General features: G+C 34.3%; 1 protein-coding gene across 3 annotated transcripts in view; it reads left to right on the top strand.

The window, feature by feature from the left end:
- The window catches only part of LOC139150463 (lysosomal-trafficking regulator-like), a 98,898-nt gene that overhangs the window by 69,199 nt on the left and 14,739 nt on the right, over window positions 1-14,960 (top strand). For all 3 annotated transcript variants that reach the window (XM_070722849.1, XM_070722848.1, XM_070722850.1), the window contains 16 exons: window positions 365-568; window positions 1,066-1,239; window positions 1,549-1,689; window positions 2,107-2,231; window positions 2,857-3,105; window positions 3,746-3,866; window positions 7,103-7,255; window positions 7,851-8,095; window positions 8,704-8,770; window positions 9,862-10,024; window positions 10,303-10,443; window positions 10,782-10,999; window positions 11,424-11,654; window positions 12,042-12,231; window positions 13,672-13,805; window positions 14,466-14,564. In XM_070722849.1, the coding sequence (XP_070578950.1) occupies window positions 365-568; window positions 1,066-1,239; window positions 1,549-1,689; window positions 2,107-2,231; window positions 2,857-3,105; window positions 3,746-3,866; window positions 7,103-7,255; window positions 7,851-8,095; window positions 8,704-8,770; window positions 9,862-10,024; window positions 10,303-10,443; window positions 10,782-10,999; window positions 11,424-11,654; window positions 12,042-12,231; window positions 13,672-13,805; window positions 14,466-14,564 (2,655 nt within the window). The remainder of the gene's footprint in view (window positions 1-364; window positions 569-1,065; window positions 1,240-1,548; window positions 1,690-2,106; window positions 2,232-2,856; window positions 3,106-3,745; window positions 3,867-7,102; window positions 7,256-7,850; window positions 8,096-8,703; window positions 8,771-9,861; window positions 10,025-10,302; window positions 10,444-10,781; window positions 11,000-11,423; window positions 11,655-12,041; window positions 12,232-13,671; window positions 13,806-14,465; window positions 14,565-14,960) is intronic.

Here is a 14,960-nt window from a genome sequence, read left to right as displayed (position 1 = left end):
TCTTACTCTTACTAATTTGTTTTTAAAATACTCATAAGAATCTTATAAGATTATGACATTCTTAGAAGAATCACAAGACTCTTATTAGATTCTTTTTATGAATCTGTGTGATCGGCGAAGGAATTTTTGAAAATAACCATGCTATGCTTTAGCTCTCTAGCTCTCAGCTATTGAAAAATTTCCTTTTTGACGTTTCACGCTAGAATTTCGATTTAATAATGATTTTATATGTTGGCAATAACAGGTATACCACTTGATTGTGATCTGTTCACTCCACATATGCTATGAACTAGTCAAAATCTCATGTTTATACCATCGCTGGGTGTAGTTTATTGCTTAAACAACCAACTATTTTTTTCCTCAGGAAAGGAATAGAGCAAACCCTCGCAAAGCATGGTACTCTTTGCTGTGGACATCAAGAGACATGTTGAGAGTTCAGCTTGGTAGATTAATGGTACATATGTTGTCACCTCAACAAGATATAATATTGAAATGTTGTGCTACCAGAATAGCTCACAATCCTAGAGCTAATCACATCATCAAAGCTGCTCTGCAGAGTAATCATCAGGTAGGCTTCATACAGCAACATGAATTAAGATAATAAAAATCACCACCTTGAGATGATGCTACCAGTGAGAGTTGAAATATGAAATTAGCAAACACTTATGTTGAAAAGTTCTGCAAATACTTGCTCTGAAATTAACAAGAAATTTAATCATTGCTACGTAAGTGTACTTGCAATATGTAGGTCCAATAGCTTTTTATCATATGTACTGTATCATCACACTTGGAAGATCCGATGAAAATGCATTAAAACATCTGAGTTGAAATATTAATGATACAGGATTTTTGAACAGGAGTTATTTTATTGTATTTTATTGTGTTCAAACACATACCATGAACTTTAAAAAATATTGATATGACTACTATCATTTACAGCTGACCTTCATTCATTTGAATTGATCCATCTGACCATTATGATTGTAGTTGATCTTGTTAAGATAAAAAGTGTGCTTTGCCTTTCCCGCTTATGACAATTGATTTAATTTCATTGATACATTACAGCATGATCACAAGGTAGTGTTGTACTTGTATGATCTGATCTCAAATCATGCCAACGAACTGAACAAACAACAAATGGAAGATGCCAAAGCATTCAGGGTGGTTCTGGAAAAAGCTGGATTTATGCCATTCCCATTGAAACCACAAAGTGATAGCATACATGCCAGTATGATGGAGGTATTAATCATTTTGATGTTTATTTCAAAATAAAAGAGTGGAAGTAAGGAGAGCTACTATGAGAAATACCTTTTATGCAATCTTTCTGCTGTTTCTTTCAAAAGGTTTTTAGTATTTGACAACTTCTACACAGCTTTCGTACCAAATGTACCATCATGGCTTTTTAAAACATACTCAACAGTAGAACCAGTCTTTCAGATGGTGTTGTGAAAAATCACACTTGTCTGGGTGTATGTCAGCTTGTAAGGACACCATTACTATGTGTACTCTTGCATCAATCATTATCATTGAATGATATGGTTGTTTCAGGACATCAAATTGTTTGAATTGGAAATGGACAGATACCGTAATACATGGCGCAGACAACGAGAATCTTTGGAGAAGAGACAGTTACACAGATTGGATGGTTTAGCTAAAGAAATCTCCCACTGTGCAATGGATGTCACTCAGGTCAGTGTCATAGTAGAGTAATGACTACAAAATCATCCTGAAACTCTCACCTGGTTTGAATTCATCAACCCATCTAATTCAAAACATGAGGATCACTTCAATCAGTTGAAAGATAGTGATAGAAAACACGCATATGTTCAAGAGTGACAAGTACTCTAAAATATTTCATTTTGAAATGCCTTCATTTTGAGAGTTAATATATTTGAACAAAGATCTTGTTTGAAGATACTTGAAGATATCAGAAGGGAGAGACACATCAGTCTGTACAGTTTTTTGGTCCATGCTAGTGAGATTAACGAACAATTCTTTAAATGTAGTGAGAGATTGACAAGTGTTTGACAGAAGATAAGGTATCATTGTTACAGTAGCAGATTGGATTATTTCAATTATCAACGATGGTTTTCTGTTTGTTCACAGAGAGTGGTCATGGATCAGAACATTCAAAGGAAGAAATTACTGGAAGAAGTAAGACTTGGTATGGCCAAAAACGTGGACATCAGGAAACTGTGGCATGATGTTATACAACAACTGACTCATGAAAGGTTGGTTTTCAATAGTCAGAAAGTCTCAACTCATTGACCTCATAAATCTAGAATTAAAAAGAAACATAGAGATTAGAATCCTCAATCTGTGTATCTAATCAAAGCCATCCACAAACTTGTTGCACTGGTTTCATTTCAAAATTCATAGAAGTGGTGCATTATTACTTAAAAATGCAATTCATTTTATGTTTTGATATTGTCCTGCAAAAGCTTTTGGTCATGCCAACTTTTTTGTTGTTTGATTGTTCTCTTCTCTTCTCTTTTTATGTAAATTACCCACATATGTTTCCCTAATATCTTCCAAAGTTGGCACATAGCCAATTGTTTTACTGAAAGCCATTTATTATTTACTTTCTGCATACTTTCATGATTTAAAACTTCCTACTACCCTGCAAATAACCAATAGATTCTACTGTTTCACATATTTACAAAGATTGTAATATCATAGACCCTCTTTTTCTAGGGCTACAGAAATGAATAAAATACAGTGATGTGACTAACAAACTAGCATCCTCTGACATGTTTGCTATGTTTTCAGTTTTGTTCAAATCTAAAGGAAATGACAGGTTGTCACAAGAAATTCATTCAACCCCTCTAGACTAATCTTTTTCATATTTGATCTCAGAGCTGTCTGGTATGATGCTGAATATTTCCCAACATCCTGGCAACTAGATCCGACAGAAGGACCTGCCAGAGTACGCAGACGTCTGCAACGATGCCACCTTGGATTGGACGCAAAATATTTGATAGCTGAGAAAAGAGAGCATTACAGAGAAAGTTGCTCACAACCTCTTTCATATCTTTTTGAAGATTGCCACCAAAGCATAGATTCTACCGTGTTGATTTCCAGAACTCAAACAAATGAAGCTATCAAGTAGGTTGATCATATTATATAAATTCAAAACAATTTAATCACTTCTGTAGAAGAAGAAAGGAAGAATAGATGCATATTTGAGCCTTTGACCTTTATCATAAACCAGAAGATAATTTGTTGATTCAGGTTTTGGTCATCTGTTTACTATGGACAATTGATACATGTTTGTTAGTGGTCGCATGGTCAGCTTGAAATGTAGTGTAAATCTAACAGAAAATGTAAATAATAAATGGCTGAAAAAATCTTGTCCATTGAGAGTGGCAGTTATCATTTTTTAAGGTATTTATTGTGTCAACATTAGTGTTTTTTTACTGGAATAATGTATGATTAGCAGAAAACAATAATGTATTGGAGCAGGAAATCTCACTCAATTTGTAGAGGATTTTTGTGCATTACCTGACCATATGTCTTGTTTCAACTTTGCAAGTTAGGTTTACACATTACAAGTGAATTTAAGACATTTATGGTGGTGAGAAGTATTGGCCTCGTTGTCAAGAGAGCTGTGCCTTTACTTTCAAAGTAGTAGTGTGTTGTGTTAATTAAAAATGTTATAGCAATCACATCTCGCACGGAAGTACCTGTTAGCTGAGCTGGTTTTACAGCACACTGTTCATATTTGATAATCTTTTTTCTGCCACAGAAACACTGCTAAATGTTCCAATGTAACACCATCATCTGAGACACCTGGAGAACTGCTAATTGGAACTCATAATGTTTATTTTGTTGGTGATGATGTCAGCCTTGAATCTAACTCAACTTGGGTCAGTAAACATTTCTGTCATCTCAATACTGAAATGCATATTTGCAAACATCGTCTTTTTTTCTTTTAGTGCACAAATTGTCCTCAGTCATGAATGTTAGAGACACTGTCATGGGTGTTAGAGACAATGGTGTTATTTTCCTAACCCTCCCTCAGTATCTCACAGACGTTGTCTTCATTTGGTGCAGTAGAATATGAAATATGTACTTTTCAGAGATATAGAATCTGCAGAGTTGTTAATAAAAGATAGTCACAAAACAGAAGAAAATCAAGAGACAAGAATGCTCTTCAAGATATGTGGGTTTCAAATCATTTGACTGGCAGTGTTTGAATCTTAATAACATAAGAAGCAAGGGAATGTACAACAAATTGTACAGTTTAACAAAGTACTGTACTTGTCCAAGTATAAGCCCCTACTTGTGTATAAGTCCCTCCACATATTTCAGAGGATTTTTTAAAATTCTTTACACATGTGTATAAGCCCCTAGCTGAATTTAACTCAAATTTGGAAAGGGTAGGAGAGTATAATTGGTCGTTACAGCTGGTAAAATTACTTTTCAGATTAAAGAAACCATTAAAAGATGTATAAACATCTGACATTGAAGTTCCAGTGATAGCATCATAAGGAATATAGCATGTTTTTCCAGTACCTTTATGATTCTTTGACCCTCTGTACCGCATTACTTCAATAGAATAGTCCCACTCAACAGTCACATCTGCCATTATTTATTATCATTCAAGTCCACGATGTTGGTTTTCATCCTCTAAACATGCAATTTCATTTGTTTGAAGCAAGTATACTTTCATATCTGAAGTTTTTACCAGTGACTATTACAATTTTCACAGCTATGTTGTTGTTTTTGCAAGGTGCAGACCGTTTGATATTGGAATGTTGAGTTGCTTTAATGTGCTTGTCAGTTCAGAGTATGCAGTTGATCGGCATGACATCTTTTTTTTCAAGTTTGTTTTTTATTTCAAGATTTGGTTCTAGCAGAAATTTCACTAAGTTGTCACCTCTGTATCCAGGGATTGTGTAATCAGTTTCATTTGAAACAGCAATATAAAAATACCTGTCAGTTAAGCTTGGAAATTGTTGCTGAGTTTTGCTGTCTTTTGGCTCAGGTTGTCAATCACCATCATTAATATCAGTATCAATGTGATCATGGCATGCCACTTCATAAAGATCATGAGGATATAAATCTTTTTGGTAATTTTTTGTCCTTAAGAATTTCTTTGGATATAAGTTGCTTTTTTAAAGTGAATGAAAGTTTTGACTGGTGTTCAATTGTTTTGCATAAATTAGCATAAATTAATCATTTATTGCAGATATCATTGGTTGCTCCAGTGTAAGCCCCTCCCCTAGTATAACTGCAGTTTTGTGTTGCCAAACCAGGGGCTTATACTTGGACAAGTACAATATAAGTTTTTGCTAGAATTATTAAGGTTTCGGAAGGTCTCACATCAAGAAAATTGTGTATCTAAAATGTGAATGTTGACAACAATAATTGCAATAAACAAGCACAATGGTTACTTACCATTGATAGTAAACAAATAAATAATGCATGATCATAGCAAATGATATGGCATCATAGCAAATGATATGAAATCATAGCAAGTGATATGGCATCATAGCAAATGATATGAAATCATAGCAAATGATATGGCATCATAGCAAATGATATGGCATCATAGCAAATTTTATGGCATCATAGCAAATGATATGGTATCATAGCAAATTTTATGGCATCATAGCAAATGATATGGCATCATAGCAAATGATATGGCATCATAGCAAATGATATGGCATCATAGCAAATGATATGGTATCATAGCAAATGATATGGCATCATAGCAAATGATATGGCATAGCAAATGATATGGTATCATAGCAAATGATATGGCATCATAGCAAATTTTATGGCATCATAGCAAATGATATGGCATCATAGCAAATTTTATGGCATCATAGCAAATGATATGGTATCATAGCAAATGATATGGCATCATAGCAAATTTTATGGCATCATAACAAATGATATGGCATCATAACAAATGATATGGTATCATAGCAAATGATATGGCATCATAGCAAATGATATGGCATCATAGCAAATGATATGGTATCATAGCAAATGATATGGCATCATAGCAAATGATATGGCATCATAGCAAATGATATGGCATCATAGCAAATAATATGGCATCATAGCAAATGATATGGTATCATAGCAAATTTTATGGCATCATAGCAAATGATATGGCATCATAGCAAATGATATGGCATCATAGCAAATGAATATGGCATCATAGCAAATGATATGGCATCATAGCAAATATTATGGCATCATAGCAAATGATATGGCATCATAGCAAATGATATGGCATAGCAAATGATATGGTATCATAGCAAATGATATGGCATCATAGCAAATTTTATGGCATCATAGCAAATGATATGGCATCATAGCAAATTTTATGGCATCATAGCAAATGATATGGTATCATAGCAAATGATATGGCATCATAGCAAATTTTATGGCATCATAACAAATGATATGGCATCATAACAAATGATATGGTATCATAGCAAATGATATGGCATCATAGCAAATGATATGGCATCATAGCAAATGATATGGTATCATAGCAAATGATATGGTATCATAGCAAATGATATGGCATCATAGCAAATGATATGGCATCATGGCAACTTATGGCATCATAGCAAATGATATGGTTCATAGCAAATGATATGAAATCATAGCAAATGATATGGCATCATAGCAAATGATATGGCATCATAGCAAATGATATGGTATCATAGCAAATGATATGGCATCATGGCAACTTATGGCATCATAGCAAATGATATGGCATCATAGCAAATGATATGGTATCATAGCAAATGATATGGCATCATAGCAAATGATATGGCATCATAGCAAATGATATAGTATCATAGCAAATGACATGGTATCATAGCAAATGATATGGCATCATAGCAAATGATATGGCATCATGGCAACTTATGGCATCATAGCAAATGATATGGTTCATAGCAAATGATATGAAATCATAGCAAATGATATGGCATCATAGCAAATGATATGGCATCATAGCAAATGATATGGTTCATAGCAAATGATATGAAATCATAGCAAATGATATGGCATCATAGCAAATGATATGAAATTAAAGCAAATGATAAGAAATTATAATATTTTTTTTACTTCACAGAGCAAACATGTGGAGAAGGAAGTGATATCGCTATCATGGAGTTATGAAGATATTAAAGAAATCCATAAAAGATGGTATCAGCTTAGAGATGATGGTTTGGAAATATTCCTGACCAATGGCAAGACATTCTTACTGGCGTTTGAAAATCAAAAGGTAATCTTTAGTACCTCTATGTAGTACAACTACCAGACAGGCTGTGCCTGTGAAACTTTTAGCCATTGTTAAGACATGAAAAGAGGAGAGAAATTTGAATTGAATCCTGTACTTTCCTTGCTTTTCTTGTACGTTAGTGTCGCTAATTTTTTACATGGAGTTTATTGTTACGTATTTATATCATGACATTGTTGAACTCAATATTATCAATAGTTTACATGTAAGCTTAATGTATTGCCGTTCTAGTAACGTTTACAGCAATGTTTTTGTCCAGAATTTTTCATTTTTGTAGAAATAATTAGTGTAGTGCTTCTTAGTCATATCTTTATAATTTATGTAAGATTCTTAAGAGATTTCGATCATATTGTCTGGTTTCTTTGCTTTGATTTTAATATTTTATGTAAAATGTAAACTATTTTTTCATGACTGAAAATATTGGTTTCACAAAAATGGTAAACATGTTTAATGTTAATTTGATTTGAGTATTAAAAGATTAACCTAAAAATTCAGAGAATAAAGAAAAATTTATTTTGAATATGAATTGAAAGAAACCTGGCCTGTAGATTGACTGAATTATTTTCTTTTATTGTCACAGGAAAGGGACTTCATCTGTAAACAGCTTATGTCCATGGAATTACCAAATTTGGTTGAGTTAGACAACATAGGAGCAATAACACATGCATGGAGAACTGGACAAATGACAAACTTTGAATATTTGACTCAGCTTAACAAGATTGCTGGCAGAACTTTCAATGATTTGATGCAATATCCAGTATTTCCCTTTATACTGGCCGATTACACCAGTCAGATATTGGACTTGGAAAACAAAGACTCGTTCAGGTAATAAAAAAAATACAGACTTGAATGTATTCATGTATTTACAGCTGACAAAACTAAACCTTGACAATCTCCTTTTTCTGTATGATCAGCATTATACATATCTACAACAGCAATAGTTCCAAGTCAATTTTATTAAGTCAGAATGTGCTTCAGGACGGATATTGGTAATCTTAAATTTTTACAATTCTTTTCTTATCTACCACTAATTGGGGTTCATTTTAAAGCTCTTGGAGTAAGAAAAATTTCCTATTTTTTCAAAATTTTAATTTTCCCCATAGAGTTAACACTGGAATGGTGGCCATTTTGATCTTTGTAAATGTTTGTTTCTCTTGTGCCAAACTTTGCTTTGTGACCCCTGATTTTATTTTTGATTTTGTAAAAGTATGGTTGAAAGTTTCATTGAGGAAAGTTTGCATAAAAGTTTAAGTCTTTCACTTTCGAGGCCCTTCCTTACTCATTTGTCAATCATAAAAATGATCCCTTTCACCATGAAATTTTTATCCAATTCTTAGCTATTATTTTCAATGGCAAAGTTTGACCTCTATACGGCCGGGGACATTCTATTGAAAGACTACAGTTACGGAAGTCATATTTCATTTTCTTTACAGGAATTTGTTCAAACCTATAGCTGTACAGTACAAAGAAATGGAATCAGTGTATGTTGATAGATACAAGGTAAGCAGTAATCACTTTAGAGGGCCAGTAATTGTAACTTTTGTTGATTGTTTTCAAAAAATTTGTTATTAATGTCAACTACAGTTTCTTGTTCTACTCTCCAAAACATGTTGATATACACAGTATTCAGCTTGTCAACTCAGCTTGTACTTGTGTAAAATGCATTTCTATTGTTGACAAGTGAATATATTCTGGGTCCAGACCAGAAATTCAAATGTTAACAATAACAGTGCATTTTACAAGTAAAGGCACTGTGTTGACTAGCTACATAGCAGGTGTTTTAACATGCTTTGGGGAGTAGAACATTTGAAATTGACATACGGAACAAAATAGTAAAAATTATCGAAAGTTACAGCTACTAGCTCTTTAATGACTTCTTGTTAACAATAGATGGATAGGGAGAGATAGAGACAAATAAAGCAATTGATCATAAATTCACAAAAACATTACTACAGAATTTGTCAACCGTTCCATACTGATGGCACTGTGTATGTGGCATGGCTCTGATATCATGTCATGTTCATTTTATGTTTGGCCTCCATACTCCATCCTAGGTGGCAAACTGGTCGATATGTCTGATACTTGTTTGTTTGTTATCAATACAAACCTCTAAAAGTGACAGTAAGATCTTCAAGGTATATATTAAAGACAAGTTCTTTGATGACTCAGAAATTCCTTTTAAACACTTACTACAGAGAATTGAAATGCAGACAAAGAGACAAGAGCTTTTAGAAACACTCTCATCCAAATCAAACAAACAGAACTACTTTATTATGTTCTTCCATAGCTATTACCATAAGTGCTATAATTCTGATTGCTAATGCAAAATTACAATTGATTACCCTGTCAATTTCTGTTAGTCTTTGGTATTTACCATGCCATCCTTTTCATACTAGATTCCCTCTACGGCTGTAACGTATAAGTTGCTGCCATCTTTCCTTGAGTTCATATCAAACCAACACAGGTATGATGAAAATATGAAAATATTGCATCTATGGTACAATGCACAGGGTAAGAATCAGATTTATGACACATTTTCAGATCTTAGAAGCATTGAAGTGTGGCATTGTGTCGTTTGTATTGTATTTCAGTGGTTGAAGGATGAGTATGAAAAACCAGAGATGGTAAAAGGTGTTGAACTGATGCCTCCAACAGAACCTCATCACTATGGCTCTCACTATTCAAACAGTGGTACCGTGCTGCAATATGTAGTCAGACTTCCACCTTTCACTAAGATGTTCCTACAGTATCAAGGTAATCTATCACATAAACTCACACTGTACAATATCTTGAACAACTTCTGAATATAAGTCTGTATAAGTCTGTAACTGTTTGATATAAAAAACATAAATTCTTAAGAATTAATTTCATGGGCTACTCTGTACCATTTATAAACAAATATATATCCCTTGTCACTGGGCAAGTATTTGACAGTATTTGATGATTGTATAGAATTAACAAATAGTAGTTAGAGACAGATGTTTATGAGTGATCAAAGTGTTGAAATGAATTACTTCTTTTGTTTTTTTCAGATCAGCATTTTGACCTACCTGATAGGACATTCCATTCTGTAGGAACCGCATGGCGATTATCATCCCGAGAATCCACATCTGATGTCAAAGAACTCATTCCAGAGTTCTTCTTTCTTCCAGAATTTCTCTCAAATGGAGAAAGTAAGTCTTTCAAAATATAATCTTGTCAACACCAAAAGCTTGCTTACTTTCTATATTATAGGGCAGTGTGCATATTATTATCACATTACCCGATGAAAGTTCAGGCGAAACAAAAAATACGACAATGTTGAACTCAGAACTGTGAGAAGTTGGCTTACGATGAAAAACATAGGTGAGAGTATCATTATCATTATAAATTGTAACCTCAAGGAAGTATTAATCGAAGGGGTTTGTATGTAATTTCAGTTGTCTTTGTTCAAATTATGAAACAGAAAATGTTAAATAGCTTCTTTAGTTCAGCAGCTATTGTATACTATGATTCTCTTTATTTTTTTCAGGGTACAACTTTGGACACAAACAGTCTGGGGAGAAAGTAGACCATGTAATCCTGCCTCCATGGGCCAAGCAGAATCCAAGGCTTTTTGTACTCATTCATAGGCAGGCCCTGGAATCTGATTATGTATCACATCATCTGCATGGTTGGATCGATTTGGTGTTTGGTTACAAACAGAAGGGCAAAGCTGCTGTAGAAGCTATCAATGTTTTCCATCCAGCAGTAAGTTGATGGAAATTGTGAGATATCTATGAAAAACTCAATCACAGTGTATGTAGAGTTGAATTCACAGTCTTCCTCAAGTACATTAACCAAATTCCAAGTCTTAGATTTATTTTCAGGGATAGTGTCACAATGCAAAACTTTCAATAGAGGAAAACATCAGGGTACAAGATAGAACTGGGGATTTGAATTGTACATGTTAAGTTTTGTCAAGTTAGATTGACCAGCATTGAACTTTAAACACTTGATTGTGAATCAATTCTATTTACATAGTAAATTTGTCAAGCTCAGTAAAATGAATACTCTTATGCAGTTAGTGATTCTCTAATTCAAGTTTGATATGTTCATCAACGAGAGATCTTGCTCCGTGGTTAGATTTTTTTTATTTGACCAAACATATCATGATAATGCTTTCGCTTTGCAGACATACTTTGGTCTTGATGTGACTCGTATTGAAGACAGAGTAAAGAGAAGAGCCATAGAAACTATGATCAAGACGTATGGACAGACACCAAAACAGCTCTTCTCAAATCCACATTCACAGAGAGCTCACCAAGAATCTATTCCAGAAGTATCAGGAGTGTATTCCACGGGCATGTTTTCCCACATAGCTGTCAAGGAAACAATCCAGAAATCTTCATCACCATCTGTTGAGGTAATATTCCTGGTTCACTTCCTCCTCATGAAAATCAGTGAGATGAGATGAGTATGTCAAGTAAGAATAAAACCTGAATTGTCAAAATTTTACATCAAACAAGATTTATCAGGGTTGATACGCAGAGCATTGAATAATTTGATTTCAGATAGGTCCTATATCATATAGAATTCATATTTCACACAATTATATGAACAAATTTATGTGAAAGATACCATCTTCAAAGAGTTGTGATCAGATAGTGATATTAAGTCATTATAGTACATGTATTTCAGTGATAGCATCAACAGTCATGTAATATCAAAGGAGAAATCAGAGCCTACCAATTACACTGCCAACAATATTTTTTGTTTATTTTTCAATTTAATATTTTTTCTATTTCGACAGCCTCCTTTGAAGCAAGTCAAAGGAATGAAATGGGGGAACTACATTGGTTCACCAACTGCTCCTGAACCAAGGATTTGCTTTACTAAAGAATACAAGTCAGTGGTAGCCAAGCTGGTTGCCGTGCCGACAGGCTCTGTGTGTGGACTTGCAGCCAACATTTGCTTGTTTGTAGTCTACGCAAAGGAAAAAGGTAGGATCACTACATGAAAAATAAACTCTTGTGTTTCAGAACTGTGTCCACAAAAATTTGTAAAAGCAGACAGTGACAATACAACCTGAATGCATTGATCAGTACTGTCATTTTATGTGAATGCTGCAGTGGAAATGCATTGAGTACAATGTCATTTTCCACAAATATTTTATTAGTCCCCACAGACACTGTCCGGGGGGACTTATAGGTTTGGTCATGTCCGTGTGTACGTCCGTGCGTGCATGCTTCCGTCCGTCCGTTCATGCAGATATCTCAGAGATGCCTGGAGCGATTTCATTCAAACTTGGTACAAGGATTACTTCATATGTCATACATATGCACGTCGATTTGTTTTGTGATACAATCCAATATGGCTGCCAGGCGGCCATTTTATTACGATTTTTTCATGTACAGAGCCATAACTCAGACATGTTTCAACTGATTTTATTCAAAGTTGGTACAAGGACATAGACCAATGTCATAGATATGTAGGTCAATTTGTTTTGTGATACGATCCAATATGGCTGCCGTGCGGCCATTTTGTTACGATTTTTTCATGTACAGAGCCATAATTCAGGCATATCTCAACCCATTTTATTCAAAGTTGGTACAAGGACATTGACCTATGTCATACATTTGCACATTGATTTGTTTTGTGATACGATCCAATAAATTAAATTAATTGCTAATTTGCATTTACATGATGAACTTTTGTTTTTAGGGTAAATGTCCAGAAGCACTGCATCAAACTTTATAAAATATGGTACCAGTGATAATCCATCAGTGTTATGATAGGATGCAAAAATGTTTTGCAACATCATGTTGATTAATTCCTAGTTGACTCATTTAATGACCTTTATGATGGTGGCCTACATTGGTTTTATGTTTTCAACACCATGGAACTCATTCTTGGCCATTGAGCGCCATTTGTATCAAAGTATTTTTATCACTGACCTAATTAATGAAGAGGACTCTATCCTCTCTGAGGACTTGTGATCAAAGTACCCATTAACAAGTGGGGACTGTGTCATCAACGATGACTTGTTCTTCTTGTAAAATGTGTAACATTGCCTAACATTGTCTCTTGAAAGTCAAAATAAAGTGTAATTAGAAAATTCTATTATCTGCCTTTCCAGTCCCAAAGCAAACACTATAAACACAGATCTCAACAAACATAAATTGTAATTTTTAGGGTGTCTTCTCAATAAATTATGATGAAGACCTTAGTATTCATCATAACATCAAGCAACAAAAATTAGCAAAGGCCAGATCATGATTTGTAGTCTGCCAATTGAATGGTGCTTATGACATCATCAATATTACCATCATATCACATGATGTGTGACAGTATGAGGTCTCATATATTTTGCATATTTGTATTATGCCAACACTTTAATGCAAAGAGAATCTAATGTTTGTGGTTGTTTTTCCTTTGTTTAGGTGTAAGTTCCATTCACAACACAGCTATAGAGTGGTCGGCCATTCTTAGCTGGGCCCATCCTGATGGCATTATGAGACTGAAACAGAAAAAGAATGAAGCTGCAAATTTTATACACACCAATACTAGTGATCAGGTATGTATGCGGGTCTCTGGTGTAATGTGACATTGCTGTTAGTCTGTAAGGTTTATGCTTTAATGCACAATATGTACACTACCTCTTTGAAGTATTGTATAATGAATTTGTCATTGAAACAGTCAGTGTTGAATATACTTCAACTAAGCAAAACATTTATTAAAACTGAAGTATGTTGAAAGCTTACTATCAAAGGCAGACTTTTAAAGCAATAATGTTCAAAAGGAAAGGGTCATACAACAGGTGAATTTCTATTCAACTTTCAGCTTCAGTCTGTCCCTAGTGAACAAGTATCCTGATCAGAGAAATCTTTCCCTACTCGGCAATTATCCTGATCACAAAAGTCTGTCCCTAGTAGACAGGTGTCCTGATTAGAGAATTCTGTCCCCGGTAGATCAGTGTCCAGATTAGAGAATTCCATCCCTAGTAGACAGGTGTCCTGCTGAGAAATTTGTCCATAGTAGACAGGTAATCTGATCAAAGAAACCTATCCCAAGTAGACAGGATTCTAAGCAGAGAAGGATCTACAAAGAGGAGAATAAGAAAATTAGAAAATTTGATGCCATTGCACACTTATGAAACAGTTGTAAGCTGATAGAATAAACCAAAGATAATTTGATTCATTTCATTAAAATCCTGTCATTTCTATTATTCTTTCAGATCACATGTTGCAGTGCTCTCTCAGATTGTAGGCAGTTTTTTGCCGGTACTGCAGCTGGTGTTATCATGGCATATACCATCAAATTTAACCCTGCTAGGGTGAGTAAGGCATCCCCTTCTTACAGATCAATACTGACTCAGTAGTGTCATCATTGGTAAATGAAAGCAAATCAGTACACCATTAAGTCAAGCAGTAGATTAGGCATTTGATGATAAGATTTTCCACCAAGGAATTTAGATATATTTTTGTCACCAAAAAAAATACTAAATTTCCTCTACTAATGAATGTCTTAAAGTACCTGAATGTCCTACCTCATTTCAAAATAAGTAATGTTCACTGAAATCCTTCAAGTGTGCATTTATTATGGAAACTTGAACGGCAACATGTAGACAAACAGACATGAAAAGATCACATGCTTTGTAAAATGTAAATGACAGAATAGCTTCTGTAACATGTTTATTTCAGTGTTTGTGACAGTACAAATGTCCAATGGT

The sequence above is a fragment of the Ptychodera flava genome, chromosome 14, assembly GCF_041260155.1.
Source record: "Ptychodera flava strain L36383 chromosome 14, AS_Pfla_20210202, whole genome shotgun sequence".
Classification (NCBI taxonomy): Eukaryota; Metazoa; Hemichordata; class Enteropneusta; family Ptychoderidae; genus Ptychodera; species Ptychodera flava.
This window is presented reverse-complemented; position numbering and strand designations above follow the sequence as displayed.